This window comes from Podarcis filfolensis, assembly GCF_964270895.1.
Source record: "Podarcis filfolensis genome assembly, chromosome: 6".
Lineage (NCBI taxonomy): Eukaryota > Metazoa > Chordata > Lepidosauria > Squamata > Lacertidae > Podarcis > Podarcis filfolensis.
The window spans coordinates 47,717,593-47,745,237 of NC_139609.1; the positions used below are offsets into that span (position 1 = coordinate 47,717,593).

Sequence of the window (27,645 nt, forward strand, 5' to 3'; positions counted from 1 at the left end):
TTTACTCTGCATTCTAACAATTTGGAGAGAAGCTTCCTTCTGGTCATATTGTCTGCAGAACCTGGATTTCTTTATTTGCCTTATTCTGCAGCATATGGCTTTGTTCTCTGTTTTGAATCATTTGAGGCCATTTCCTGTGCAGGATTTGGTTTTTCCCAGCCGTGCACCTGCTTGGGACATTCTGTGATCTGGATTGGGTATGTTGAAGCAGCTGCTTGGGCTGTCCAGTCTCTGGGCAGGAAGTTGGACCAGATGAACATTGTTCCCACCCAGTTTTCTAATTCTCAATTTCTGGGCGTATTGTCCAAGTTTTGCAGCAAGTAGGAGTGAACTATATATTTTATGCAAACTCATCCCAAATGTGAAGGGTTCACATTGAAAGCATCTGTTTGTTCTTCAGTTGCTTTGAAAGCAAATGTTAATCTGCCACATTGGTGTGCACTGATTTTGATTGCACATTTATTTGGATGAACTCAAATATGTACGAATTTGTTTTCGAAATGTCATTCTCAGGCTCTGAAGTCAAAGTTTGCTGATATGAATCGTGATGTAGACTTTATACTGGGCTCTGGTTTCAAGTGACAGCTGAAATTGGCCATAGGCTGCCTATAAGTTTAACCAACATGGCCTGATAAAGGTGGAACAAAGAACAAGGTGCTTATCACATAACCAAAGTGGTGAATCCAATGAACTTTGAAAGTTCATACTGGTTGTTTGTAGTACAATATTTGTTGTTGTGTCACCATTGTAAAATGAATATGGCAGCAAATTAAACAAACCGAAACAATTCCTGATTTCCAAGCAACCCACTGTTGAAACTTGGGGAAAGAAGCATAAAGGATTTTATTGTTCTTGGGGCTGGAAACATGGGCAGAGGCATTAGACAACATTGCTTGTGGAATCTATTCATAATCTTCATGTCATTCACTGACCCACACTACTGCTGAAAGCTGGCTTTTTGTCCTTTCAAGCCAAGGTGTTGGTATACTGACATGCATACAAAAAGCTTTAAGGGTGGATATACCTGACAGATGAAGCAATATAGGTCTCTTCACAGAGGGCAGCCACTGCTGCTGCTGCTGCTCTCATTTCTGAGTTTGGATTCTTCAGGTTTTTAAGACCACATAGTTTGTACCAACCCACAGCAGCTCAGAAGAGGATGGGGGGAGGGGAGGCATCGGGGGTTAAATTAGATTGGCCATCATCAATCGCATGATTGAAATAAATGTGTCTTAAAATGCATGTAGTTTGTCTTTAAACATGCTGTTTAAATAGCGTGCACACACACACACACACACACACACACAGTGTGCAATCAGGATCAGGACTCAAGCATGTGGGGAAGGGGCTAACCCTTTTTCAGCCCCGTGTCACAGTTTGAATGAAAAATGCCTTCCTCTCTAAATTTTGCTCCCCACCCCCAAAAGTAGCAGTTTGGGAAGGAATAGTATCAGGGTGATAACATAGGAGGAAAGGATTAAAGTACCCCCCCCCCCATCATTCAAAGTCGAATCCTTTTTTAAAAAAGGGGAGGGACAGTTGCTGTTACACAATTAAGGGTTCTGTGTAATTTCACCCTTTACAATTCAGCATTACATGGGAAATCTGTGTGTCTTCCTAGCAGCCTGAGAAAAGAACAAGTCCTTAAGGTTGTTGATGCAACACTTTGTGGTGTTGTGTGTGTGTGTGTTTTCCTCCTTAGAATTACGTTGAAACCTTCAGGAGAGAACCGTTGTGACTTTGTTGTCAAAACCAGAATTCAAATGCACAGTGAACTCTGTCATATGGCTGGACACATCTACCTTCATCACACGGCATGCATAACTGAGTGCTGAACGTTGTATTGCAGCTGAGGAACTGGCGCCTTTAAGAATGATGAGCATAACAGACACGGAAAATTTAAGTGAGCCTTCACAGAAAATATGGTAAGACCAGATTGGCCAGTGTCATTTTGGCACGCAAGGTTCTGAAAGAAAATCTAGGGAGAAGATGGATGCTCCTCAAATACAAAACCATGTTTAAAAGGATTTCAAAGAAAATACCGTAAGGATTCAGAATGTAGCATGCTGTGCTGTGAAAAATGGTTTTGAAACTTGCAGGATGAAAGTGCACAGTGGCTCAACAGAAGCACTGCAAAATTATGTAAGGCTGACAGATATCTGGTGTTACTGAGAGCACCTGTCCACCCTGCTTTTATGAATTTGACATTGTCTACAATGCTGGCAGGTCAAAAATTGCAGCAATGTGGGGCATGGTGCAGCAGGGGGGAGGGAATAGCAAATGAATTGTCAAACCTTACAGGGAAGAGACTGGAGGATTTGCATCAGAGAGAGTCCAAAATTGGTCCTGTTTCAGTCTTAGCCAAAGTGGGTTAAAGGGACCATTAATTTAAACAAAGGGACCATTAATTTAAACAAAGCCAAAACTACTTCAGCCTGCTCCTTTATTCCCTTTCTAAAAAAAGAGGAAGATTAGATTTTTGCTTTAGCAGGAGTCAAACGTTGGCTTTATGACATCCCCACAAAATCAGGTAATTCCATCTCCCTCTTACTACAGGGTAAATTGCATGGGAGAAAAGCTAGTCAACTTCTTTGAATCCACACCAGAAACAAAGCACATGGGGTTGAGGAAAACCCAGGTCCCTGGATATCAGCCTGAAGGTAGTGACAAAAGCATATCTGTCTGTGTCTGTGTCCCTCTGCGGAGCTGAAAATATGCTGGCTCCCGAACATTTGAGCACACCCTCAGTTCTTCTCCCCAGGATTTTCATTGATCAACTTTCCCCAATCTGGTGCCCTTCAAATGTTTCCACAACAACAACCCTGTTTGCTCAAGCCAGCATGTAGCAAGGGTCAGGGATGATGGGTGCTATAGTTCAGAAACATCTGAAGGGTACCAGGCTGATGAAGGCTGGCCTTGTAAAATGTGTGAACACCAGAGAGAGGCAGTGTCCTGTCTCCAAGCATGATTCCTGCCTCCCTTTAAGCTTGGAAAGAGATCTGGGGCTTGTTTGTGCACCTCCAAGGTACTTGAGCTTCCTGAAAGCATGGAACTAGGGACGGGGAAATAATCCCCAGAGACATGCTACACCTTCAGTGCAACAGAGGCACTTCTAGACAAACTTCTGGGGGCCACATCTCAGTAGAGAAAAGAGCCAGGGGTAGAAGTGGGCAGAGCAATAAATGTAAATGTTACCATTGTACAGAGTAGGCACAAATACACACACCCTTATCCTCCATCCAAGCAACCAAGAAGCGTTTTCAGAGTTCAAGAACACATTCCAGACAAAAGGACCCAAGGAGGATGCAAAGTAGGACTGGTGAGGGCTGTGGCCACAGAGGAGTATAGCTGGGGGAAAGCAGTCTGTAGGGGATCCCTACAGGCCAGACAGAGAAGTCTGGAGGGCTGCGCTTGTCCCCTGGATCTGAGTGTCCCCATTCCTGCTCTAGCCCTTCTCAAAGTGCCTTTGATGCACACTAGGACAGTAGGAATGGTTACTACCCCCCCCCCAATTTTCCTCTGCTCCAGCTCAGGTGGAGGCAGCGACGAACAGAGAGGAATGCTCATCATGGTGAGTGCTGCAAACAAACTGGAATTTGTTTCCCCCATTCCTTTCTTAAACCTGGGACTTTGCTGAACTATTGAGCAAAGGAGGGATAATCTCCCCATCAAAGTGCATAATAACGAAACAGATGAGATGGGGAAGTGGTGTCAAAGGCGTGACTCTGCTTCCCTTCTGAAACCCACAAGCAACTCTCCATTAACATGAACAGCAAGAATAGGGGGCAGAGTTCTCCCAAGGAAAGCCAATCGGGTTGCATCAAGGTATGTGCGCCTCGTTGCTCTTAAGATGAAGATGTTTCTCCAAACCTCATGGATGTGTGGAAGCAGTGATGTGTCACACATGACAATGCAGCATCTCTCTCAGAGATTAGAAACATTATTGCACAAGATTGAAGGATGCCGTGATGGAAGGCCAAGAACCCCTCCAACAGGTATCGCTCGACACAAGAGCTCTTCTTAGAGGCAGTTAATGACAAGGGAGAACCATGCAACTCTATGTTGTGTCCACCAGCAAATGCAGTAGACAGAAGCAACCATTTTGGCAAGGAAAACAGATGGTCCAATCCAAAGTGCAAACTGCTGTAGCTGCATGAGGCCCTGAGCCCATAACCTGCTAGCCCAGGCAGCAAGTCCGGGATGCTACAAGAACGTCACATCGTCTTGAGACTGAACCCACTGCCAATGGGCATCATACTCCAAGTGCCTCCTGCTATTCAACTTGCAGTTCTCCATGTCAACTTTGCTGCTCCTCAAGGCCTTTGCTGCTGGGCTGCTCAACTGCTCGGCAGCTGCCAAGGGTAACTTAACCTCAGTGCTTTGCTCCAGCCCTGGGACATTTCTGCCCAATATCCCATTGGCCATTGGTGGTGACTTCCCAGCAGCTCTGTTTGGCTCACTTGAACACTGGCTTTTAACGGGGACCCTCTCAAGGCACATTTTGCTTTTCTCCAGCTCTTTCTCACCCTTGGCAGGAAAAGCCCTATCTAGGTCAGTCTTTGATCTTTCCAGCTCGGCTCTGGCCAGTGGCCTGCCCGGGGTGGAGGACATTATGGGTTCCATGGAAGAGCTTTGCCCATACTCGTCCATATCATCAGCAAGTGTGTCCAAATAGCTGCCAATGGAGATGCTGTCCAACTTGTCATTGGGGTCTTGAAGGCTGTTCCAGCTGCCCCGCCGGGATGTCTCCTGACTCTCCACCAGGCTGTACTGGCTGCTGGTGAGGCTGCTGCAGTGGCTGGTCAGCGTCCCTTTCTCCTCCAGGAGCCACTTCACCGCCTCTATGCCCTCGTGCACTGCCACTAGCTGCTGTAGGATCTTGATGTCTATTGCTCTCAGGTAGGCCTGTGGGATAGGAAAGAAAATGCAGTACGAAACTATTAGCTGCAGGAGATATGGAATGGAGGACCTTCTGGAAGGTATATATGTATAGCACAGGAACATGGGAATCTAGCTCAGTCTTGTCTGCACTGACTGGTGGTGAGATTCAGGAAGGGGTTTCTCCTAGCATGATCCTAAGTGGAGATGCTGGGAACTGAAATTGTGGCATTCTGCATGCTATGGCCCTTCCCCTTGGCCACTCAGTGCAACAGCCCTGCTTCCATGAAGAACCACCAAAGTGTTCTGACGATGCAAATATAAATAAATACAGTAACAATGCCAACTGGCAAGGGGTGGTTCTTGGCACTGGACTTCTCTCAGTTGGGTCAGGAGCTTCTCATGTGTTCCATGTGGCAGGCAACAATGAAAATGAGGAAAAAACACCAGGTGGCTGAAATGAAATGCAGTGACAACAGAGGTCTCACCAGAATGCCCCATGTATCGCATGAGAATTTACTGCCCCTCAGGAAGACAATTTCCCCAAAAAAAACCTGTTGGGCCTGCAATAAATTTCACTTAAGCTACCTAGAATCCCCCTTAAAAAAAAACAAAAAAACCCAGCCATTACATCTTTCCTGGTTATGTGGTTGGGTTTTTCTATAGAAACCATTTTTTCTTGTAGCTACCTCATTTCCACAAGCTACCTCAAACCTTTCCCCCTCCCAAAGCAGTGGCATGGTGAAGATCAGAGGCCTTTGTATATAAACCAGTGGCAAACAGCTCCTAACAAAAAGCATAATTAAGCATTCTTTGATTTAAAAAACACCATTTATGAATCAGTCCCCAGGTTTCACAAGGAGAAGCTGAGTTCCGTCAAAGTTCTCCCAGTTGTACACAGCATTTGCTCTTGAATGCAGCCAACACAAAACTCCACGATGCTGTCACAAAACTCAGAAGAGAGGCAAGGATCTTGAAAAGCTAGCAAATGATTTGTTTAGAGAAGTTTTGATTTATTAGGCTAGATTCAAAGGCAGCGGTATTGGTAAATGATTCCAGCTGGACAAGATGCCATTGAACTAGCTGATGAGGCATGTGAGCACCATGGACAGAGGAGAAACAGTTCCAACAGCACATAGTGAAACGGGAAAACAAACAGCAGGCCTGTCTTCACCTAGAGACCAAGTGCACCACCAAAGGCCAATGAAGACCAACCCACAGAAAGCATGAAAGCCATCAACTAAGGGCAGCTTGACACGTGATGATTTCTGCAGGCAACACCAGCATTACACTAGTGCTTCCCACTGCGGATGTCAAAAGTGCAGGTATAATGTTGACCTGCATCTTTGTGTACAGACGTCTAATCCAATCGGGGTGCATAGCATTTGAAATGTACATAGTTACTGCAAGAAGCACCAGTGTGATACTTGTGTTTCCTGCAGCAACTCCAACATGAAGAGCTGCTCTGAAATGTATGTATAAACATTGAAATCCTCCTTTTCTTCTTCTAAAAGAAAAAGAACTTTAACTAATTGATACCAAAAATCAGTACTGGCGATGACTATTAGAGTGCCAGATTCCAATGTATTCAGTGGAGAATGATTAGTACTAGACCAGATCTGTTTCAGGTACAGATGACTTGAACAGATGTAGATATATTCTCACAGTTTCTGCTCATGAGCTCAGACATGGAATAAATCCTCCTTTTTTGGAAAGCAGAGTTACCGGTAGCTGGCCAGGGCACTCAGTTGGGCACTTAACAGGGAATGGCGAAGCATTAATTGTGTCCACTTTTCCTTCAATAATACCTCATAACTAGTTTTGGGCTACAGGTTTCAAGCCATTTTACAAGGGCTTGAGGTGGCAAAATAATATTTACATACCAGCAGTTTTGCACTTCCATTGCAGCTGGTTTTGGAAAGGGGAAGTCTGAATGAACAGATGGAAGAACTGTGACTAAGGAAATACATGTCCAGGAAGTGCTTTTTAAAAACCAGGAAAAGACCAGAGAACAAATGGCAGGTCTGCAGGACATGGATCCTATTGCACAAATGTATAGTTCTATTTTTGAATAAAGGCAAATAAACAGAACAGCAGCTGTTCTTTAAAGAGATGTGACTGCTTTGTAGTGGCAATTCCCAGTGGGCGGAATGAATGTGTTCAGTCTGAAATTGGATTGATGCAGGCAGTGAGCATAGGCTTCTGAATTGTTTTCCAGAGTCTCTGCTTCCATTGCATCTTTTAAAACATGTTAAGACTTAAATTGCTATAGGTTTAAAGAAAATACAGTGGTGATACGGCTTACATCTCTGGGCTGCACACTTAAATAAAAATGGCTCTGAATGTGGTGCAGATTGTTAGGGGAACAGTCTAAATATCCTACTAAATATCCTACATGGATACTCTGGATATGTCCCCCTGGACCTTGTAAAAAATTCTGTGCTGATGTTCCCATAGGGCAGCCGTTGTCAACCTGGTGCCCTTCAGTTGTTCTTCGGCTACACTTCCCAGAAGTCCCAGCCTGGATGGACAACAGTCAGGGTCAGGGATGATGGGAAGTGGAGTCCACTATGATCTGGAGGGCACCACAATGGCTACCCTAATGTGCTAGGAGCTAGCAACATATCTCCATGGCATATCTTCTATGCCCAGGGATGGTAAAATATGTAAGAATTCAATTTGCTTGATTAACAAAGGACAGAAAACCACCACAAACTAAGAAGGAAGACAAATTCCTTTGTGGGCCAATAATTATGTAAACACTCCCAGTTTGATGCTGGCAGAAATGTATAGGATGTTCCACTTGATGGGCCATCAGGGTCTTAACTGTGCAGCAGAAGAGTTCTTTGAAGTCCCTTTCCAGGATTGTGTCAAACCAATTCACAAAACAGAAAAAACACTTGTTTATTTTTGGTGTAGGATGTTTAAGGCCACAATTCATTTCAGTGGTATATTACTAAAAAAAACCTGCCTCTTAATGACTGCCAAGTCAAAGTATAAGCTCACAGCATGTTTCTTAAACTTATTTGTTTACATTCATAACACACCTATCTTTCATCTAGAACCCAAGCAGGCAGGCATGCAATTCCCAGCTAGTCACCCATCTAGGCATGGACCAGACCCAGACCTGTTTCATTTCAGCAGGGAGGTAGCCTCACGTGCCTTCGGAGTACAATGAGACATTGCAGGATTAAGGACGCTAGGCATTGCAGCAAGTACAGGATTCACTAAGGCCAGTATTCTAAATACCTTACTCTTAAGTGACTTACTTTTGAATAAACAGAGTAAGGTCTGGACTGAAAGATTGCAGTGAAGTTATCTGATAGTGGTGGAGCCAGGGCTGTACAAAAAGCAAGTTTTAACAACCAGCCACCGAACGCGAAGTGGCTCCTTGAAATTGCTAAAACCATTGGGACCTGCAGCTTCTTGTACCAATCATGTACAGATGACAAACTCCCACCCCCTCTCTAAGAACTGCATTAATCCACATTTGGGTACATCTGTGTAACATATTTGCATGGCAAGCACAACATGGGTGGGGATACCATTGCCCTGAGCAAGCTTCCACCCACATATTCAAAGACAGATAAGGAGTCTCATGTGAAAACATGTTCTTCACACATTATTCCCTTCTGCCGCTTTCTCTCTTACACACACACACACACACAATTTAGGCTGAGTGGGGATTTGAACCCTGGTCTCACAGGTCCTGCACTCTAATCACTACACCACACTGGCACCAAACATGCAGAACCACATGTTATGTAAAGGTAAAGGACCCCGGACAGTCAAGTCCAGTCACAAATGACTCTGGGACTGCGGCGCTCATCTCGCTTTACTGGCCGAGGGAGCCTATGTTTATCCACAGACAGTTTTTCCGGGTCATGTGGCCAGCATGACTAAGCGGTTTCTGGTGAAACCAGAGCAGCACACGGAAATGCCGTTTACCTTCCCGCCGGAGCGGTACCTATTTATCTACTTGCACTTCGACGTGCTTTCGAACCGCTAGGTTGGCAGGAGACATGTTATGTAGGACATATTATTTTTTGTCCTAAAAACAAGCACCTGTCTATCCCCCCACCTATTAAACCAGGGCAACAGTAAAAAGGAAAAGGCTAACCCTCCTCCACCAGTATAATATTATTATTATTATTATTATTATTATTATTATTATTATTATTCCACTCAAACACCCACCAGTCATTGTCCCTTGTGGTCATTTCCAATTCCTGCCTGTAGGGTGTGTGTGATTCAAATCTCGGCACAACCATGAACTTACAAGTTGGCTTTGAGCCTCACATTTCAATGTAGGACACACCGTACAACATTCCTGTAAGGCAGGGGAGGGAAAATGGTGGCCTTCCAAATATTGCTGGACTACAGCTACGGCTGATGGAAGTTGGAGTCCAGCCACTTGTGGAGGACACAGGTTTCCCATCCCTGCTCTAAGTACACTGAATACCCAAAAGGTACCATATATCTAAGTATAAGGTTAAGTGCAAACAGTTACATTGTGTTGCTTCAGATCTTGGGCCTATATATATATAGGCCCAAGATCTAAAGCAACGCAGTGTAACTGTTTACACTTAACCTTAGCCTGAGAAAGAAAAGAAGAATACAGAAATTGAGACAACCTGGTGATTCTGAGTTCTGTGTGCCAAGGCCTCTCAGCTGTCATATTTATGGGCATGCCAAGTTCCCCTGCTCTCTTACACTGACAAGTACCATATCTGCCTGCTTTGAGTAGTACAAAGAATTGGTTAGGGTTTTTTTTAAAAAAAAAGATACTGGGATTTCATTCCTCCCTGCTTGATATCTCTCAAGTGCTGCTGCAGTAGCACAGTGTTCGTCCCAAAGGCACTTGGTATTAATATTAATTAGTGATTAATGGGGATCAAGCAGCACATTTTCTGGTTTGATCCAAATCCCAACTTTCCCAGGGATTAAGAGCAGACACAAACTTCCTCTTTGTGCTTGCCGCTAGTAAAATCAGGTCCCTCTGTCTTTTAGGATTGTAACCAAATTGAGAAATCAGTTGTGCAAAGTACAATCAGAATCCAGCTGCACTGGCTGCCAATTAGTTTCTGAGCCCAAGTCAAACTGTTGGTTTTGACCTATAAAGCTTTAAATGGCTCAGGACCACAAGAACTGCCTTTGCCCATATGAACCGACCAGACCCTGTGATCATCATCTGAGGCTCTTCTTCATGTGCCTCCTCTACATGAGATCTGGAGGATGGCAACATAAGAACAGGCCTTTTCTGCAGTGGCTCCCTGTTTGTGGAATGCTTTCCCCAGGGAGGTTTGGCTGGAGCCTTCATTATACACCTTTAGGCACTAGGCAAAAAAAAATAAATTCCTCTTAAACAGACCTTTGGCTGATTAGAATCCAATGCCCTTTTAAATGTGTTGAGGGAGGGGAGATTATTGGTTTGCTTTGGTTCCTACTTATTATGTATTTTGTGCTTTTCATGTTGTAATTTTGTGTTTTGACTCGCCCTGAGATCTGTGGATGAAGGGCAGTATACAAATTTAATAAAATGAATGAATGAATGAATGAAAAATTTAGCCTCATCAGCGTATGTGCAACAAACCCCTGACTTCAGTCTAAATAGAAAATATCCCATTTGTTTCAAAAAGACTAGATCCAATCCAGCAACTGGTCTAACTTAAGGGCGAAGAGCAGGAGTTTTGATGAGGCAAAAAGTTCCCAGTGCAAGTTATATCTCAGCAATAGCTCACTAAATGGCCACAGGTTACTGTCATTCTCTACCTCCATCTCAGTTAGAGGAAAGTGACATTGGGCCATCCACAAATCTTTGCTGAATTCACTACTGCAATTACAGCTAGCTACCCTCTCGCGTTCCTGGGGTTAGTACCGGTAATTGCCCTTTGGGGCAAGTAGCTTGCCAGACCCACTGCTCATTCCACTAAGAAACTTCTAGGTATGTGCACATGGATACAGGCAGGCTACACTGATATTTTATTTTATTTGCATTCATATGGAAGGGTGTTCCCAAGGCAGTGGGACTCGCCATATTTGGAAATCAGTCTCCAAAGTTAGCATTAGCTCTGAGCTAATGTATCCCAACCGTTTTCTTCCCCCATTTCGCAGCATCCTTGCAAATAAAAAAACCTCAGCATTTGAAACTGAATGGATGATAAATGAAGCTGAATGCCGCCTTCAACCTCCTCCCCGCAGTCTTTCTACCAGTTCAGAGACCTCAAGAGCATCTTTCTCATGCTGTGGAGCAGATGTATCCCTTAGGCAAAGAGCTAGCCAATCTGTGGAGGACAAGAGGCTGTACCCTTGTGTACTATTTTCTCCCTGAGGAAGCAATCTAACAATAAACCACATTTCTTATTGTTCTCTTTTTTTATGCTGATGTCTGGGAAAGGATCACCTGCATGCCAAGATCTAAGTGGAAGATAATAAAAGGCTCAGAATAATTTCATCAGCAATATCTATGGATTAGATTGATATTCTTGCCTTTTATTGCATTTTTGTCACATTAACAGGCAAGTTGGAAAAGGCTCCCGGCAGTGGTTTGGGTTCAGTTTTATTTGAACTCACCTGGAAGTAAGCTCCACTGAAGACAATGAGACTCACTTCTCAGTAGGCATGTATATTGGATTGCATCAAAAGTTTGCAGACAACAACATTTAGCATTTGTACTGTGCATTTAAAGTGTTTGAAGCATTTCATAGTCATTATTTTTTAGCAATTCTTAAAACATTCCTGTAAGGTAGGCCACTGTTAGGATCCCCAATTGCAGAAGAGAGGCTGAAGCTAAGACTGAGTGACCTTAGTAAGCCCATGACTGAGATGAGATCTGGGCCACGAGCTTCTCCGTTCATAGTTCACAATCTCAGCAACAACACTTTGCCAGCCTCTACACACGCATATTTATATAGCATGTGTCTGTATATGTGTATATGTATATAGTGCAAACTGCAATCCTACGCATGCTTACTTGGGAGTATGTCCCACTGCATCCAATGGTGCTCTACTTACTCCATGTATCCTTAGCTCTTCAGCATCAGTCCATCATCAAATATCCCGTTCTAGCCAATATCTCAAAGACAGACATTATAGAAAGAGTATGTGCTTAATCAGTCCAGATTCCAACTGAAATGACATTTCCACTGAAACACTGGCTGAATTGACACAATGGGTCCCAAGACCCTCAGTTGGTCTGTGAAACGGGGACTTGAAACACCTTCCTGCCTCCAGCATCTGAAATGCAGGGAAGTTTGTTGCTCAAACCCCATCGCTTCCAACCAGCATGGCCAGTGGTTGGGGATTATAGGAGTTGTAGACCAACAACATCTGGAAGGCCACAATCCCACAGCCACTCTCTCATGTCAGGAGATGGCAGGAAAAACATAGAAAGAGAAAGACTGGTTGATTATTGCCGGAAGCGCCGTTCCAGCAGAGTCACTTACGACAGGCAAAACATGGTTTGTGTGCATTAGAACTGGTTTGCTGTGACCTGAGGTTCAAGTGGAAGCAGCCACTTATCACAGATGCTGCAATACTGGAGTTCCTGCATAAGTAGGGGGTTGAGCTGGATGACCTCTGAAGCCCCTTCCTATGATTCTAATAATCAGCTACTACATGAATTGGACTGAAAAGATGCACGTATAAATGGTTGGGGTGCAGTTAGCAAATGTAATGTGATGCAAATGTAAAGTAACAGATCCTCTGGATAAATGGAGCTCCCTCCCCAGCAAAGAAATGATGCACACTTATTGTCTCCAAACATTTGGGTTTAGAAAACGCAGATTCTCAATCCCACACTGGAAGGCACAGCAGAGGCGGAACTTGGACAGAGTTGCCCAGCACTTCTATTGCACTCGAAAGGAGGAATGTATGAAGAAGGGGATGGTGACAAATCTAGCATTGAGGATGGGCACTGTCCACCCACCCCCGAAAGGCCATGTAACCCAGTGGGTACAGCATGCGTTTAAAAGGTCCCAGGATCTCTGCCAGAGCTGGGAGGAGACCTCTGCCAATCAGGGCAGGCATGCAGGGCTGGACGGACCAATGGTCTGAGTTCATGGGAAGGCTTTTTTATATACCACTGAGCTGTTAGGATGGGAATGAATCGTTACCCTGTTCCACGGGAGCAGGGAGGGCGTGCTTCTAGCTCCATCGATAAAAAGAAAAGAGGGGGAGTTTCGAGTCGTGCTTTTCCCCTTTCACCCCACAGGTAACCCAAAAAATGGGGGCAGCAGAACTCACCAGCTCCAGCTTCAGTGCCTTGATCTTCTCTCCCAGACCGTGGCGCAGACCCCGGCTGGGGCTGCTCCGGAGCAGATGAGCGGCGGGATCCTCCCTGAGCCAGCGGAGCAGCCCGTCGGGGGCCTTCTGCCCTACTTTGCTCTCCAGATCCTTCAGGTCGTGGGGCAGCGGGAGCTCGGCGCAACTCCCCGGGACCTCCATGCCCAGGAGACTGGAGCCGCCTTCAGATTGGGGAAAGGGGCTCTGCCTGGAGCAGTAGGAAGCCAAGGACCCCGCTCCCCAACTCCTTCCCAAAGTCGAAGCGGGCGGGCTCTACATGCGCTCGCAAGTAGCAACGCGCCTCGCTGCTTATTCAAGAAATTGGCAGCCAGCGCCTCGGCCTGCACCCCAGCGCACCCCAAAGATCTGGGGCGGGGCTGGGGTGGCTCAGCAGGCGGCAAAGCCTCCCGTCCCAAGGATGCGGGGTGGGCCTCACTCTGCAAACCTCTCGGCTCCCAACTCTCCCCACTTCCCGATCTCTCTTTTATCCCTGCTCCCCATCTGGGATTTGGCCAGTTATGAAACCCCCTTTGCTTCGCTCCCGCCTTCTCTAGGAAAGGCGGAGGGCAGCGGCCGCCCTTGCTTTCTCCTTCCAGGACCTTCGGGAGAGGCGGACACCCACTTCTGGCAGGAGTTGACAGGGGGCTCCCTGCAAAAGTTGCCGCCCCACGCAGCAGCAGCGGGAGAGCGGGGAAAGGGCTGCCGCCCGAGCTGCGATGTCTTTTTCCCAGGCAGCCCCGAAGGACAAAAGAGATCCCTCGTCCCTTTAGAGAGTCTCCTCCCGCGCGGGGCCGTCCGGCAAAGGCAGGTCACCCAGTGACGTCCCACGCGGCTCCTGCTGCTGCTGCTGCTGCTGTTTCAGCCTCTCCCACCTGCCCGAGCAGGGATAGGAAAGCACAATGCAGAGAAACAAACTGCTACAAGCCCAGCTACCGTAATGCACCTCGGATAAGCGCATCATGACGCTGCTGCCTTATTTCCCCGCGTGGGGAGGCATACTAATAAATGACACTGGTAGGCAGAACGGTTTAAAAGCTGAACATCCCGTTTAGCCTCCTCGCTTCTCCGTGCTTCTCCGTTGCGCGCTCGCTCTCCACTCTGGTCTTTCTTTCTTTTATTATTACATTGATAGCCTGACTCTCTTCCAAAGTTGAAGGCAAGGTGGCTTGATCTCCCTGCCAAGCACAGACCAAACCTGCTTAGGGTCCGCAAAGCTGCTGTTGCATCATGCGCTGGTCGGGCTGTGTCCAAGATGTCGTCCACAAAACCCATCTACCATGGTTTGGACAGAGACCGTGGCTGCAGACAGACAGCAGTTTCTAACAGGGAGTTTTGTGTTGCGTTGTGCGCTTTCCATCCTATCCTTTGCGCAAACGGAAGAGCGCTGAGTGGGAGGCAGTGGAGCCTGGTGCCCGTAGGGCAAGAGACAGGGAGGCCAACAGCAGGGGGAGCCAGAGCAAATGACTGGTGGAACTGGAGCTAATGACAAGCGGAGTCAGCTTCTCCTTTTGTCCACACCAGTCTCTCTGCTGTGTTATAATAATAATAATAAAAAAAATTATTTATATCCCGCCCTCCCCAGCCGAAGCCGGGCTCAGGGCGGCTAACAACATTCAAATAATCAAACAATCAAATAAAACAACATTCTAAAAATATTTCACTATAAAAATTAATTAAAATCAAGTTGATGGCAACCATTAAGCAAAACTCTGTGCAGGTTACCAGGGGAGGGAGTCAGGCTGCGCCCTGACCAAAGGCCTGGTGGAACAACTCTGTCTTGCAGGCCCTGCGGAAAGATGTCAGGTCCCGCAGGGCCCTAGTCTCTTGTGACAGAGCGTTCCACCAGATTGGAGCCGCAGCCGAGAAGGCCCTGGCTCTAGTTGAGGCCAGCCTAACCTCTCTGAGGCCTGGGACCTTCAGGATGTTTTTATTTGCAGACCGTAGGTTTCTTTGTGGGGCATACCAGGAGAGGCGGTCCCGTAGGTACGAGGGTCCTAGGCCGTATAGGGCTTTAAAGGTTAAAACCAGTACCTTAAACCTGATCCTGTACTCCACCGGGAGCCAGTGCAGCTGATATAGCACCGGATGAATGTGGTCTCGCAGCGAAGACCCCATAAGGAGTCTCGCCGCGGCATTCTGCACCCGCTGGAGTTTCTGGGTCAGTCTCAAGGGCAGCCCCACGTAGAGCGAGTTACAATAATCCAGTCTGGAGGTGACCGTCGCATGGATCACAGTGGCTAGGTCAGGGCGAGAGAGATAAGGGGCCAACTGCTTAGCTTGGCGGAGATGAAAAAATGCCGCCTTTGTTATAGCTGTAATCTGCGCCTCCATAGAGAGGGAGGTATCGAAGATTACACCCAAACTCTTAACGGACGGTGCTGGCACTAACTGCACCCCCGCAAGAGATGGGAGTTGCCCCCTCAATCCCATATCGTCCCGTCCCAGCCAGAGGACCTCTGTCTTCGAAGGATTTAACTTCAACCGGCTCCCACGTAACCATCCAGCCACAGCTTCCAGGCATCTGGTCAGTGTGTCTGGGGCCGAGTCAGGATGGCCATCCATCAACAGATAGAGTTGGGTGTCATCGGCATACTGATGGCAACCCAGCCCAAAACTCCGAACAAGCTGGGCGAGGGGGCGCATAAAGATGTTAAAAAGCATCGGGGAGAGAATCGCACCCTGAGGCACTCCACACACCAAGGAGTGGCGCGATGACAATTCCCCCCCAAGCGCCACCCTCTGTCCCCGACCAGAGAGAAACGAGCGCAGCCATTGGAGGACTGTGCCCTGGATCCCCACGTCGGCAAGGCGGTGGTCTAGGAGTTCGTGATCGACCATGTCAAAGGCTGCTGACAGGTCTAGAAGAATCAGCAGCCCTGACCCGCCTCGATCCAGCTGTCTGCGGAGGTCATCTGTTAGGGCGACCAGAGCCGTCTCGGTCCCATGACCAGCGCGGAAGCCGGACTGGAATGGATCGAGAGCCGATGTTTCATCCAGAAACCTACCAAGCTGTTCAGCAACCGCTCTCTCAATCACCTTACCCAGGAATGGAAGATTCGAAACCGGGCGGTAATTGGACAGATCTAAGGGATCTAATGATGTTTTCTTTAAGAGCGGACGCACCACTGCCTCCTTCAGTTCCCCTGGGAATATCCCGGTGCCAAGGGACAAATTGATGATATCCCCCAGGGGGCCCGTACCTCATCTGGACACGCTCTAATCAGCCATGACGGGCACGGGTCAAGAGGACAGGTGGTGGGCTTTCCAGCTTGGAGGAGTCTGTCCACATCGGCTGGAGATATCCGGTCAAAGTGGTCCAATACTGGACCCGAGGACAGTCGAGGGGCCTCCAGTTCATTTATTGTATCCAAATTGGCAGGAAGGTCATGGCGGAGCAACAGGACCTTCTCCGCAAAAAAGCTCGCAAATGCCTCACAGCTATGTGTCAGATTGTTATTTAAATTTGGCTGTCCTTCAAGGGACGTTAAAGACCTAATTATACTAAATAATTGCGCCGGGCGAGAGCTAGCGGATGCAATGGAGGCCGAGAAGTAAGACTTCTTAGCGGCCTTCACTGCCATCTCATAGGTTTTCATAAAAACCCTATAAGATGTTCTTGAGGCTCCGTCACGAGCACCCCGCCATACTCGCTCTAGCCGTCTGAGATCCCGCTTCATTTTCCGAAGCTCCTCGGTAAACCAGGGAGCCCGGTTTCTGTGGGGTCGCAGAGGGCGCTTAGGTGCGATCTCATTGATGGCTGCCAGGAGCTGGGTATTCCAGCCCTCAACAAGCTCAGTCAATGAGTCGCCAGGGGGAGCAAGGTCCCGCAAGGCTTGACGGAATCTATCAGGGTCCATCAGCCTCTGCGGGCGAGCCCAAATCGGCTCGCCACCTAAGCATGGTGGGGATGGAAAGTCAATCCTGGCTTTCAGAGCGTAGTGATCAGACCATGGCACTTTCATCAAAGGAGACATGATCACATCTATACCGGCGCCAAAGATCAAATCCAGCGTGTGGCCTGCTTGATGTGTGGGGCCCGAAACAAACTGGGAGAGCCCTAGTGTTGCCATGGAAGACACCAGGTCCAGAGCCTGTGAGGAGGAAGTGGCATCAGCATGGATGCTGAAGTCCCCCAATACCAATAGGTTAGGGAACTCCAAGGCCCAGCCAGCCACCGCCTCCAGCAGGCCTGACAGGGTGGCTGCTGGTGCGCTAGGTGGCCGGTACACCAGCCAGACAGCCAAGCTCACCTCAGAGCCCCACACTAGGCCAACACATTCAATGCCGGGGATCAGTGGCGATGGTAGAGCCCTGAAAGAACAATCTTCCCGGATGTTCTATTAATTAGGGCAACCCCAGGAGACAGAAGCCCCTGCCTAGACTGCACTTCTCTGTTGGCATGACTATCACCATCCTCAGTTGCTACAAGGAGGCAGAACCCCACTGCCCATTCTATGGTCCTGAGGGCCTTAGTCATTCTCAATCCAAAGCCCACCAGCAGATTCTGCCTCACTGATTTATATGCAAGAAAGAGACCTGAAGGGACGAGGCTGGCGGTCTCTTTGTGGTATTACTTTTCACCATGACAGCTGGAGACATTAATAATAAATCCAGGCAGATAGGCTTACTCCAATGGTTTTCAACCAATGTGCTGTGGCACCCTGGGGTGCCTTGAATGATGATCAGGGGTGCCGCAGGCAACACCGACCTCCTTCCCTCTTTCTTTGCTTCTCTCCCTCCTTGGATGCCCACTCGTGTCTCTGCCTCTGCATGCAAGGCTGTTTGCTGCAGCAGCCCTGGCTACAAGCTACCTTGGCAAATGATGCCTCTGGGGCTGGCCAGGGGGTGCTGGTTGCCAGGAGCTGAGGTGGCCTTGGAGTAAGCAAGCAAGTGGACGAGGGAGCCCCACCCTTGCTGTTGGGAATGGATGGACAAGTGGGAGGCTGGACAGGCAGGTAGGCAGGTACATTGCTGGCTTTTCTTGTGCCTGCTGTGTGCAATGCCTGCCTGGGAGCTGAGTGCCAGGTGCTGAAGGGGCGCCCTTCTGCCATGCAGGCCTGGCAGCACCCACTGCTGCCTCCCAAGGTAAGGTGCCGGCCTCATGTTCACCTTTGGCCAGTGTCTGTTGGACCACTAAGGCTGGGGGCATCCTCTTCCCAGGCCTCTGTGGGGCAGTGTGAGGAGGCACCTCTCTTTGGGGCAGGGCAGGAAGCTCAGAGACCAGGAGTGGCAGCAGCTGCCCAGAGGAACCCCAAGGATAGTGGAGGCTGAGGGAACACTCCACAAGGGAGGATGTTCGAAAAAGGCTTGAGAGGCTGCCAGCTCTCAATAACAGGGCTCTTGAGCCCCACAAGGGGATGCTGCAGAAAGAATGTAGTTGGTCAAGGGAGCCATGGACTCAAAAAGGCTGAAAACCTCTGGCTTACCATAGCCGTGCTAGGGAATTTTTTTCAGCTCAAGGGCCACATTTCCTCATTGTCAACCTTCCGAGGGCTGCATTCATGTGGTGGGTGGAGCAAGAGGCAAAAGTAGGCAAAGCAACAGGTATGCCTTTTCCCTTCGTACAGTAGGCTGCACACACGTTATAGGTTTCCGTACACACACCTATTCACAAGTACCTGCCTATCCTCCATCCTAGCAAGGCAGATGCATCGTCACCACTCAAGGACATATTGCACCCTGGCAGAAGCACTCAAGTGCAGCAAAGTAGCCTCAGGAGAGTCCTGATGGCCAAACAGAGAAGCATGGAGGGCCACATTCAGCTGCTGAATGTACCCCACTCCTGCTCTAATGAATCTTATCGAATCTGCATGGGGCCAAACTGCATGTGATGATGACAGCAGCCTCATCTCATGAAATGCAGGGCTTGCCGTAAAGGAGATGGTGTGCCATAAAGGAGACGGAGGTGAAATCTGAAGGGTGAAAAGGCAAGATGGATGACATCCCCACTGCTTTCCTCTCCCTGCCCCACCCTGCTCTGCCCCTGCAGTCTGTGCCCCCAAGGTAAGTTTTCTTCCACCTGGACTTGAAAACTAGAAGTCAACCTAAATAGGAGAAAAGTGACTGGCAGGGGTAACAGTGGCTGGGGAAGTGTTACACTCCCCTGACTCACATCTTTTTGAGCATTAAATTGCATTTCACCCCTGCTTTATTCATGATTAAGGAAGCATAGTGTTTAAAGTCACTGGCGTACATTTGCCCCTTGTATGTACATAGAATAAAGGTGGTTATTTGGACAATAAGAGGTTTCTTTGAAACTTGTTGGAATATTTCCCAATAAGCATTGTTTTGCATCATTTTGGATTCTTTGTGATTGTTCTAGTGACACGACCCTCCAAACTGGGGGCCCCTTTGGGGAATGATCAACGTTGCCCTTGCAGGGAAATTGATTCAGTTTAGAATCTAGACCAGCAGGGGATTTCAGATCAATGAACCTTATCAGCTATCCCCTTTCATCATCCCTAAGCCAACTCCTTTGACAAGTTAAATAACAAGATTGAGCCATCAAGTGGAGAGAGGGGAAGGAGGCATTCTTACTTCTGCATAATTCTGTGCCTCCCAACACAGGAAGAATATAAAGCATTAAATTGGCAGCTTTCCCATAATGGATCGCTTTCTGCTCGCTGCACTCTGTGGCTTCATGCTCTGATGAAACCAGCTGGCACATGGCAAGGCACTGCAGCGCTAGCACATGGTTGCAATATCACATTGATGCAATTTCTGTGGGAAGATATCTAAGCAGCCATGGATCACCTTCTATCATGCAAGCATCCCAGCACCTTTTAAGGCTCCAATTGTATCTGGCACCTTTTTCTGGAAGAATAGAGCGCTGTGTGTGTGTGTGAGAGAGAGAGAGAGATCTTCTGAACCGCCCTGAGATCTTTTGATAAAGGGTAGTATCATGTAAGTAGATAGATAGATGATAGGTGGATTGCGCTTTAAGTTTGTTATTTCTCTCTTTGGAAAAAAGCAAAGCAGTTTCCCTCTGAATGCCACTGCTGAGAATCACAGATGGGCAGACTGTTGTCTCAAGTCACCTCCTAATATTCTGCCGGAATGCCTCTAGGGGCATTCAAAGTTCTGACATTCTCATTTGTTTGTTTGTACAGTATGGTGGGCACTTTCAAAATGCTGGTGCCATGATAGGTGTTATTTCAGGGCTGCTTGTGTAGTGCAGACTTCAAAGCCTGGGCTGGTCTCACTCCAGGCACAGCAAAAGAGCCTGCATGCACTGGAGAAAGTGGGTGTTCACTAGATGGAGATCCTTCATTCTTCAATATAACTGTTCCAATAAAGGAGAGATATGGCACTGGAATCACATGAGCAACTACTTAGGACCCTTTCAGACATCCTTTATACTGTGCACTCATGATGACTTGTATTGAGGCAGCTATACACTGTCTTGCTTTTAATTCTGTTAGTGTTTGCAAGAGTTCTGGGGCAGACGTACTGCTTCATTTCCAACCAGTGCATGTCCCATAACATCCTGCTGAAATCCTATAACAAATCCTGTAACATTTATAGCACAAATGTTGCAAGGTGTCCGACTTTTGTTGCAATGCTGTGATAACGTTGGAGAAGCAGCTAATAACACAGCATGATGTGTGAACAGTCCACTATAAGTCTACCACTAATGCACTATTATTGTATCAATGACATTGTAATGACACTCTTGTATTAATTGTTTCCCTAACAACTATTATTGTATCAATGACATGTTGCAGAATATACAAAAAGCAAACAAAGAAATGCAGCCCCCACCAGTCTGGAGGGACCCTCAACCACATTGCATCCTACTCCTTTTTCATCATATATTGCTGTAGAAGCATCAAGCATGCAATTTCCTCCCCAGAGGAATGGGTGGTTACTAATCCTAAGAAGTGTCTAGGCACCTAGTACCAAGATGGGATACTGAGTTGGATGGGAGGACGTGCTTGACCTGGTGAACCTGTTCATACTTTTTGACAGCTGTGGCCTCTTCTTTGTCCTGGAGTTTCTATTTGTCAATTATACCAGTCTGAATGGCTAGTAATTAGCAGAGCGATCTGGCTTTCCTTCTGGGAAATCACCCTGCTTAATACAGCCAGACACTACAGGGCGATGCCTGGAGGAGCCAGCCAACCATTAAATTGTTAATCTGCTTCAGGGGGCCTAGCAGACTCCAGCCCACCCATGCACAGAGGAGGGGGGTCAGAAAGGACAGAGGAAGGTGATAAGGTGCAAAGGAGGCCAAGGATCTCCTGCGTTTAGAAATTGTGTGGAGGCAGCAATTTCAGCAGGAGCAGCTGCACCAAGCAAAATTCCATCTCCTGCCCCAAATGGGCAGGGTATAAAGAAGAAGAAGAAGAAGAAGAAGAAGAAGAAGAAGAAGAAGAAGAAGAAGAAGAAGAAGAAGAAGATGATGATGATATTAGAGCCCCAGTCTGCCTTGGCATGTGCTCACCCTGGAAAAGAATGCAGCTATGACCCTGTGCCAAGCCTGGCCAGATGCAAAGGATGGTAAGGTGCCTCTACTTTTAATTTCTCCACCCTTGTATTAACTGTTTCCCTCTTCTCAAGGGCTCAGGAACCCTTCCTGTTCTCTGACACTGCTTGGAAACAGAATGAAGTATTCTGACCCCACACTCTGTAAGAGAGACTCTCGTACATGGGCAGCGTTCTAGTTACAGACAACTAAATAATGAAGCAGCTTCTCTGTGAACTAACGTAAAGGTCAGATTGAATGTTTAGCCACGCCAATAAACTATACCTAAGATCAAATTCATTTTCATGTCTTGATAAGCACTACAGAGGACAATTCAACAGAGAGTCATTGTGCTTCATTCATGCACTCAGTTACAGCACTGCCTTTCTGCTATGGCACCAAAAAGTGATTCACAATTTTTAAATATAAAAACAAGCAAAAGTTCTCTCTGGCTAGCTGGTCAGGAGCCAGCTGAACTTTTTTCTCTGGTATCTTGGATGAAGAAGAACAGACACAGACACTCAAACCTAACAGGGGGAAACGATTTCCATGCATCTGTAAATAAGCTGTAAGACACCAAAACAAAAACTAATAAAACTATTTAACTTTACCTTTGAAGATTTTTTCCTTGAACAAGGCTGCTTTGCTTCTGTCCATGTTATGATGCCGCCACCCAGTGGTGTAATAATGCTATCTTCCCCTAATTGAAATTAGGACTGAATCCGTATAGGCTCAACATGTGAAAGCAAAAGGAATGTGTCTGCTTTCCTTGCATCCCACCTCCACCAGTTGCAGTAGCCCTGGGTGCACAGAGCCTATAGCCCAACGCATGCATTATGTGCAGGGTATAGCTGCACAGAGAATGGAGCAGGGCTGCACTTTCAACCTACTTCCAATGCTGGGTCTTCCTTCTCCAACAACTAGACATGCACAATTAGCTGCAAGGAAAGCCCAGCATGGGAGCTCCTGCTTAATGGGACTTCTCTAAGTAAACTTGCGTAGGATTGGACAGTAGTGGTTTTTTGTCTGCTGCAACATGGGAATTCTTCGTTTCACTCTAAAAATGTCGGTACAACTATCATATTCTCAGGATCAGCATTTTTCTTTCAAAGATAATGACTTACCGTATTTTTCGCCCTATAGGATGCACCGTCCCATAAGGCGCACCTAGTTTTTTGGGAGGGAAATAAAGGGGGGAAATTTATTTTCCCCCCAGGCGCGGGGCTGGGGCAGGGGAGGCCCGAGCTTCCCTCGACCCCAGCCCCCAAACAGGCAGCTCTCTGCAAGCCGTGGGAGCCCAGTGCTGGCTCCCGCTGCTTGCTGAGAGGTCCGCGAAGCCTGGACGCGCTGAGCTCAGCAAAGGCAGGCTTCAGCATGCAGGCAACTCTCCGCAAGCAGCGGGAGCGCTCCCGCTGCTTGCGGAGAGGTCCGCGAAGCCTGGAGAGCGAGAGTGGTCGGTGCGCACCGACCCCTCTCGCTCTCCAGGCTTCAGCGAAAGCCTGCATTCGCCCCATAGGACGCACACACATTTCCCCTTCATTTTTGGAGGGGAAAAAGTGCGTCCTATAGGGTGAAAAATACGGTAATAACTATTGAGTTCAATCTTTTATTTTAGGAAATTCTAAAAGCTGAAATTATATATTGCACTTCCCCAGAAGCCTCAATGGGGCTTGCTTCTCAGCAGGCACTTGTAGGACTGTGCTGAGAACCACCTGTAGCTGAAAAGGGCTCCAATGAGCAGAAGTTTAAACCATCACTCCTCCTTGATGGAACAAGGCAAGGGAGCCTGTGGTGCTCCAAATACTGCTAGACTAAAAAACCCATTATCCCTGCTTATTGGCCATGCTGGCTGGGGCTGGTGAAGTCTAACAACAGTTACAGGACCACGGGTTCCACATCCCTGGATTACGTAAATTGGGTGGGACTTTTGTGTTGTCTAGATGAAAAAAAAGAAATAGGAGGGGCACTGTGTGAGAGAGGAAATTGGGTAGGATTCCCCCCCCCTTTGCATCTCCTTTCCTAATGTCGTTTTAAAACAAGGTTACCAGACATCCCCGTTTCCTGGGGACAGTCCCCGGATTTACAAATCAGTTCCCATATATTTCGTAGGAAGTTGAAAAGTGTCCCCAGATTCATTTTAAAAAATCTGGTAACCTTATTTTAAAAGTTCTATCCTTGAGGCAAGGGCACTCATACTTTTAATCCCTCTCTAACCTTATTCCTCTCTTTGAGCTCTTGGAAGAGGGCATCCTTAAAGCACTGGATAAATCTATGACATACTAAACACTCGCCTGATAGTTTAGTGTCATGGGTTGTTTTTTTGTGTGTGTGTGTGAGAGAGAGAGCCGAGAACCCAAAAGTGTCATCTTACGCATGTCTGCCCATTCTTGAAGAATGCTCTAAGGGTGTAGGTAGCCTTCTGGCCAGCAGAAAAGTCTGTGGCTACCGTCATCTTTTATTCTCTCCCCCCCCCCCCCGCGCGCCACATTCATCCAGAAATGTAGCGCAATTGAGGCTCCCCTTCTAGCTGGGGGCGACTAACGAGCCTCTGAAACTAACGTGTCGTGTTTGTCGGGATTTGCACCCACCCAGCAGAAGTCGACTCCAGGAAATCTGTCGCTGCCTTTTAGGTAACTCTTTAGTGTAGCAACTTGTTACACGTGTGTGTGTGTGTGCGCGCGCGCGCGCGCCCTCTCTCTCTCTCTCTCTCTCTCTCTCTCTCTCTCTCTCTTTATACACCTGTCCCGGCGAAGGTGCTGCAGAAAAAGCAGTTTGGCTTCGGATCGAGGTTTCTCTTTTTCAGCCAACCTTTGGGGGAACAGATCTTGGCACGCCTGCCTGCCCTCGCCTGCTCGGGGCTCCAGCCTGCGGCTTGGAAAGAAGACTCCTTGTCCTCCTCGCCTGTTGCGCTCCTTCGAGGAGGGGCCGGCGCTTGGATCGGCGGCCAAGGGGGCCAATGGCACTGCTGCGTCCCTGCCATGCGGCGCCTTCTTCCGCCCATCGACAGCCGAGCCGAGACCTCTGCGGCTGCTCCGCCCCTTCTCTCCGCCCGCTGGCTCGTCTCCTTCTTCTGCCGGAGCTACCGCCGCCGCCGTCTCCTTTAAGAGCAGCCTGCGAGCTATATATCCCGCGCCGGAAGCGGAGGAGCGCGTCGGGTTCATCCTCGCCGAGAAGGTCCCTGTGCCTGGTTCGCGACGGGGAGGAAAAGGAAGAGGAGACCAGCAGCTGCCGCCGCCGCTGCACACTGTGAGCGGCTCCTGGTTATGGGCAGAGCGCCGGGCTCGACCCGCTGTCAAGGCCGTGAGTAGATCCACATTCCTTGGAACTGCATGCAGCGTGCTGAAATGAGAGATCCCTTCTGGCAATCCGCTGACCCCCCCCCTTTTCCCCAGGCGCTGTGATCCATTTTGCACCATCACCATCCACCCGCCGTCTTTCGGTATGCTTCTTGTTTTGTGGAACCTGCCGTCGACCCCCTTCCGACGTTTACTCAGCCTGCCCTTCCTAGTAATGGTGGCGGCGAAATATGGGGGAACCTCCGTATTCCCAGAGTTTACTGCTTGAGGCTTATTTTTAAGTCCCTTTCCCAGGATAGCCTACACAGACACCCCGCCCCCGCCCCCTCCAAATGTGTTGCACTCTGTTCATTTCAGGACACGCAATGCCGATTCCGGTTTGCTTTCCGTTGAGGGAGCTGAACATGGATCGTGGTGTTATAAAAGCGAACTAAAAATATCCTTTGTTTTGATGTAGTGTGCCATAAACGATACCCTCTGTGTGAAAAGGAGTAGTCAATAGTGCCCTCCCTTATTCTTTTAATACTTGCCTAGAAGCCGGTCTTGCTGTTTTTGACTTATTTTCAAACATATGTAGCCTTTGCCACTGAAATACAGGTAAAGGGTTACTCGCTGCTCCCACTCCAACAGCAAGCTTTCGTTAAAGAAAGCAAAGATAAGTAAGCATATAATCTGCTCAGCTTTTGGCAAGTAGTGACAGGCTTCCATCTTCCCAGAGGAACAGGAAGCTGGCTTATCTGGAATCAGGTCATCCAGATCAGCACACTAGTAGTTTCTTTACAGGGTTTCGGAGTGGAGTCTCTCGCAACCCTATCTGGAGACCCCAGGAACAGAACCTGGGACCTTCTGAATGCAAAACATATGGGAGCTACAGCCCCTCTCGGCTCCTTGCTAGCATTGGGAAAGGTGTGCACATATTCTGGTTTTAGGCATATCATAGAGTTCGAAGAGGACCTCAAAATTCATCTAGTCAGGCCTTCTGCTAATACAGGAAATCGACTGCTCATGGGTGGCTGTCCAGCCTCTAACAAAGGAGAGTGCACCACTTTCTTAGGTGGGCTCTTCTGGTGCTGAAGAACTTGTGCAGTTGGGAAGTTTCCCCTAAGAGTCAGAATCCGCTTATGAGTTATCTGTAACAGCTTTCATGTACAGTGGTACCTCGGGTTACAGATGCTTCAGGTTACAGACTCCGCTAACCCAAAAATAATACCTTGGGTTAAGAACTTTGCTTCAGGATGAAGCGTGGCGGCAGCGGGAGGCCCCATTAGCTAAAGTGGTACCTCAGGTTAAGAACAGTTTCAGGTTAAGAACGAACCTCCAGAATGAATTGAGTTCTTAACCCGAGGTACCACTGTATTTGATTAATCCACTGGTCAATGTAGTGAGGAGATGTTGCAAGGAACTAGAGGTGTCAAGATGGTCAAGTGTGAGAAACTATGTCACCTCTAACACACCCTTGCTCTCCTTAGATGTTGTGTCATCAAAGTCTCTGTCCTGTCCACCTGCAGAAAGTGTTAAGGATCTCTGATGATAATTGGTTTTTTCTGCATCCTATTATCTTGCGATAACCAAAACTGTGCCCCATGAGCTGGTTCACATGTAGCGCTAAGCCAAATCATGACTTGGCACAAATCAGAGGGTCCCTGGAGAGGGGATTGCTGCAAACAAAGCCAAGGTTTAGCTTAGGGTGTTGCCCTCACCTGTGTTCATGCATCGCCTTGCTCCTGGCAAACCTTGACTTGTGGTTTGTCTTAAGTGAAACAAACCATGATCCCAGGTTTGGACAACACGCTAGGCCAAACCACAGTTTGGCTCACACCAGTGCAGCAACAGCAGGATGGGAGGAAGAGCAAAGCAGCAATAATATACTCTCTGGGAAAACTCCCCCCTGCCATGCTAAACATAGTTTGACTTAGTGTTAAGTGGGAACCAGCTCACTGCAGCTCTAAAGACCATCTAAGTGGGGCTTGGGCCTGGAATAGGACCACTGGTCCTGCACTTGGCCTTTTCCTTCCAGTGGCCCATCATTCCTCTACCCCACAGCTCCCTAACAAAGGAAGACTTCCTTCTATCCTGCTTCTTGCCAAACTATGACATTTTGACAGCTTTCAAGTGATGTAACAGAATAAATTATGTCAATGAAACACTTAATGCACACTTGCATTTTCTTTTAATTAATGGAGCAGATATTGTGCTGCCTTGACATAGAGCTGGACCTTCAGACCTTTGGAGCAATATTGCATTTGACTCAGCCGATTTCACTCCTTCAACTTCTTCTGCTTTCTTTGCTCTGCCAGGTCTTGTTGGTGGTAGAATGCAACTCAGGGAGGCCAGATGCTGAGCGCTGCCTCATGTAGGTGTCCAGTTCCATCTGTTTTGCCCTACTATGATGGATGAGTGGAAGCCCAACCCACTAGCCAATCCACGGAAGAAGCGCAGCTGGTACCTGGCCTGGAAGTACAAGCTGACGAATCAGAGGGCTCTGAGGAGGCTCTGTCAGGTGAGAGAGCAGGTCCCTTGGACTCTTGGTTATGCTCTGCTTGCTGGAGTAACGTGCTGCATCATGTGCAGTTAGGGTTGGCATTATTATTAATAGAAGACTGTTGACTTTAAATGCTTTTGGGTGATGCGGTCTGCGCTTGAGGAAACCTACAAGTGGAGTGAAGAAGATAAAGTGATTCTTTATAGGTACCAAAGGATATCTCTGCATTGTTTCTATTAAAA

General features: G+C 47.7%; 2 protein-coding genes across 3 annotated transcripts in view; one reads left to right on the plus strand and one right to left on the minus strand.

Moving 5' to 3' along the window:
- Positions 1 to 825: 825 nt before the first annotated feature.
- LURAP1 (leucine rich adaptor protein 1) lies at positions 826 to 24,639 on the minus strand. Of its 2 annotated transcripts, none has more exons than XM_083620212.1 (2): positions 24,474 to 24,639; positions 826 to 4,905 (listed from the first exon to the last, which is right to left on the minus strand). In XM_083620212.1, the coding sequence occupies exons 1-2, from the start codon at positions 24,624 to 24,626 to the stop codon at positions 4,204 to 4,206; spliced, it is 855 nt and encodes a 284-aa protein (XP_083476338.1). In that variant the 5' UTR covers positions 24,627 to 24,639; the 3' UTR covers positions 826 to 4,203. The 2 variants fall into 2 exon arrangements, with proteins under 2 accessions (XP_083476338.1, XP_083476337.1); XM_083620211.1 differs by lacking the exon at positions 24,474 to 24,639 and adding an exon at positions 13,123 to 14,089.
- Positions 24,640 to 24,666: 27 nt separating this feature from the next.
- The window catches only part of POMGNT1 (protein O-linked mannose N-acetylglucosaminyltransferase 1 (beta 1,2-)), a 29,777-nt gene continuing 26,798 nt past the window's right edge, over positions 24,667 to 27,645 (plus strand). The window contains exons 1-2 of the mRNA XM_083620193.1: positions 24,667 to 24,925; positions 27,219 to 27,421. Of these exons, the coding sequence (XP_083476319.1) occupies positions 27,308 to 27,421 (114 nt within the window). The 5' untranslated portion in view covers positions 24,667 to 24,925; positions 27,219 to 27,307. The remainder of the gene's footprint in view (positions 24,926 to 27,218; positions 27,422 to 27,645) is intronic.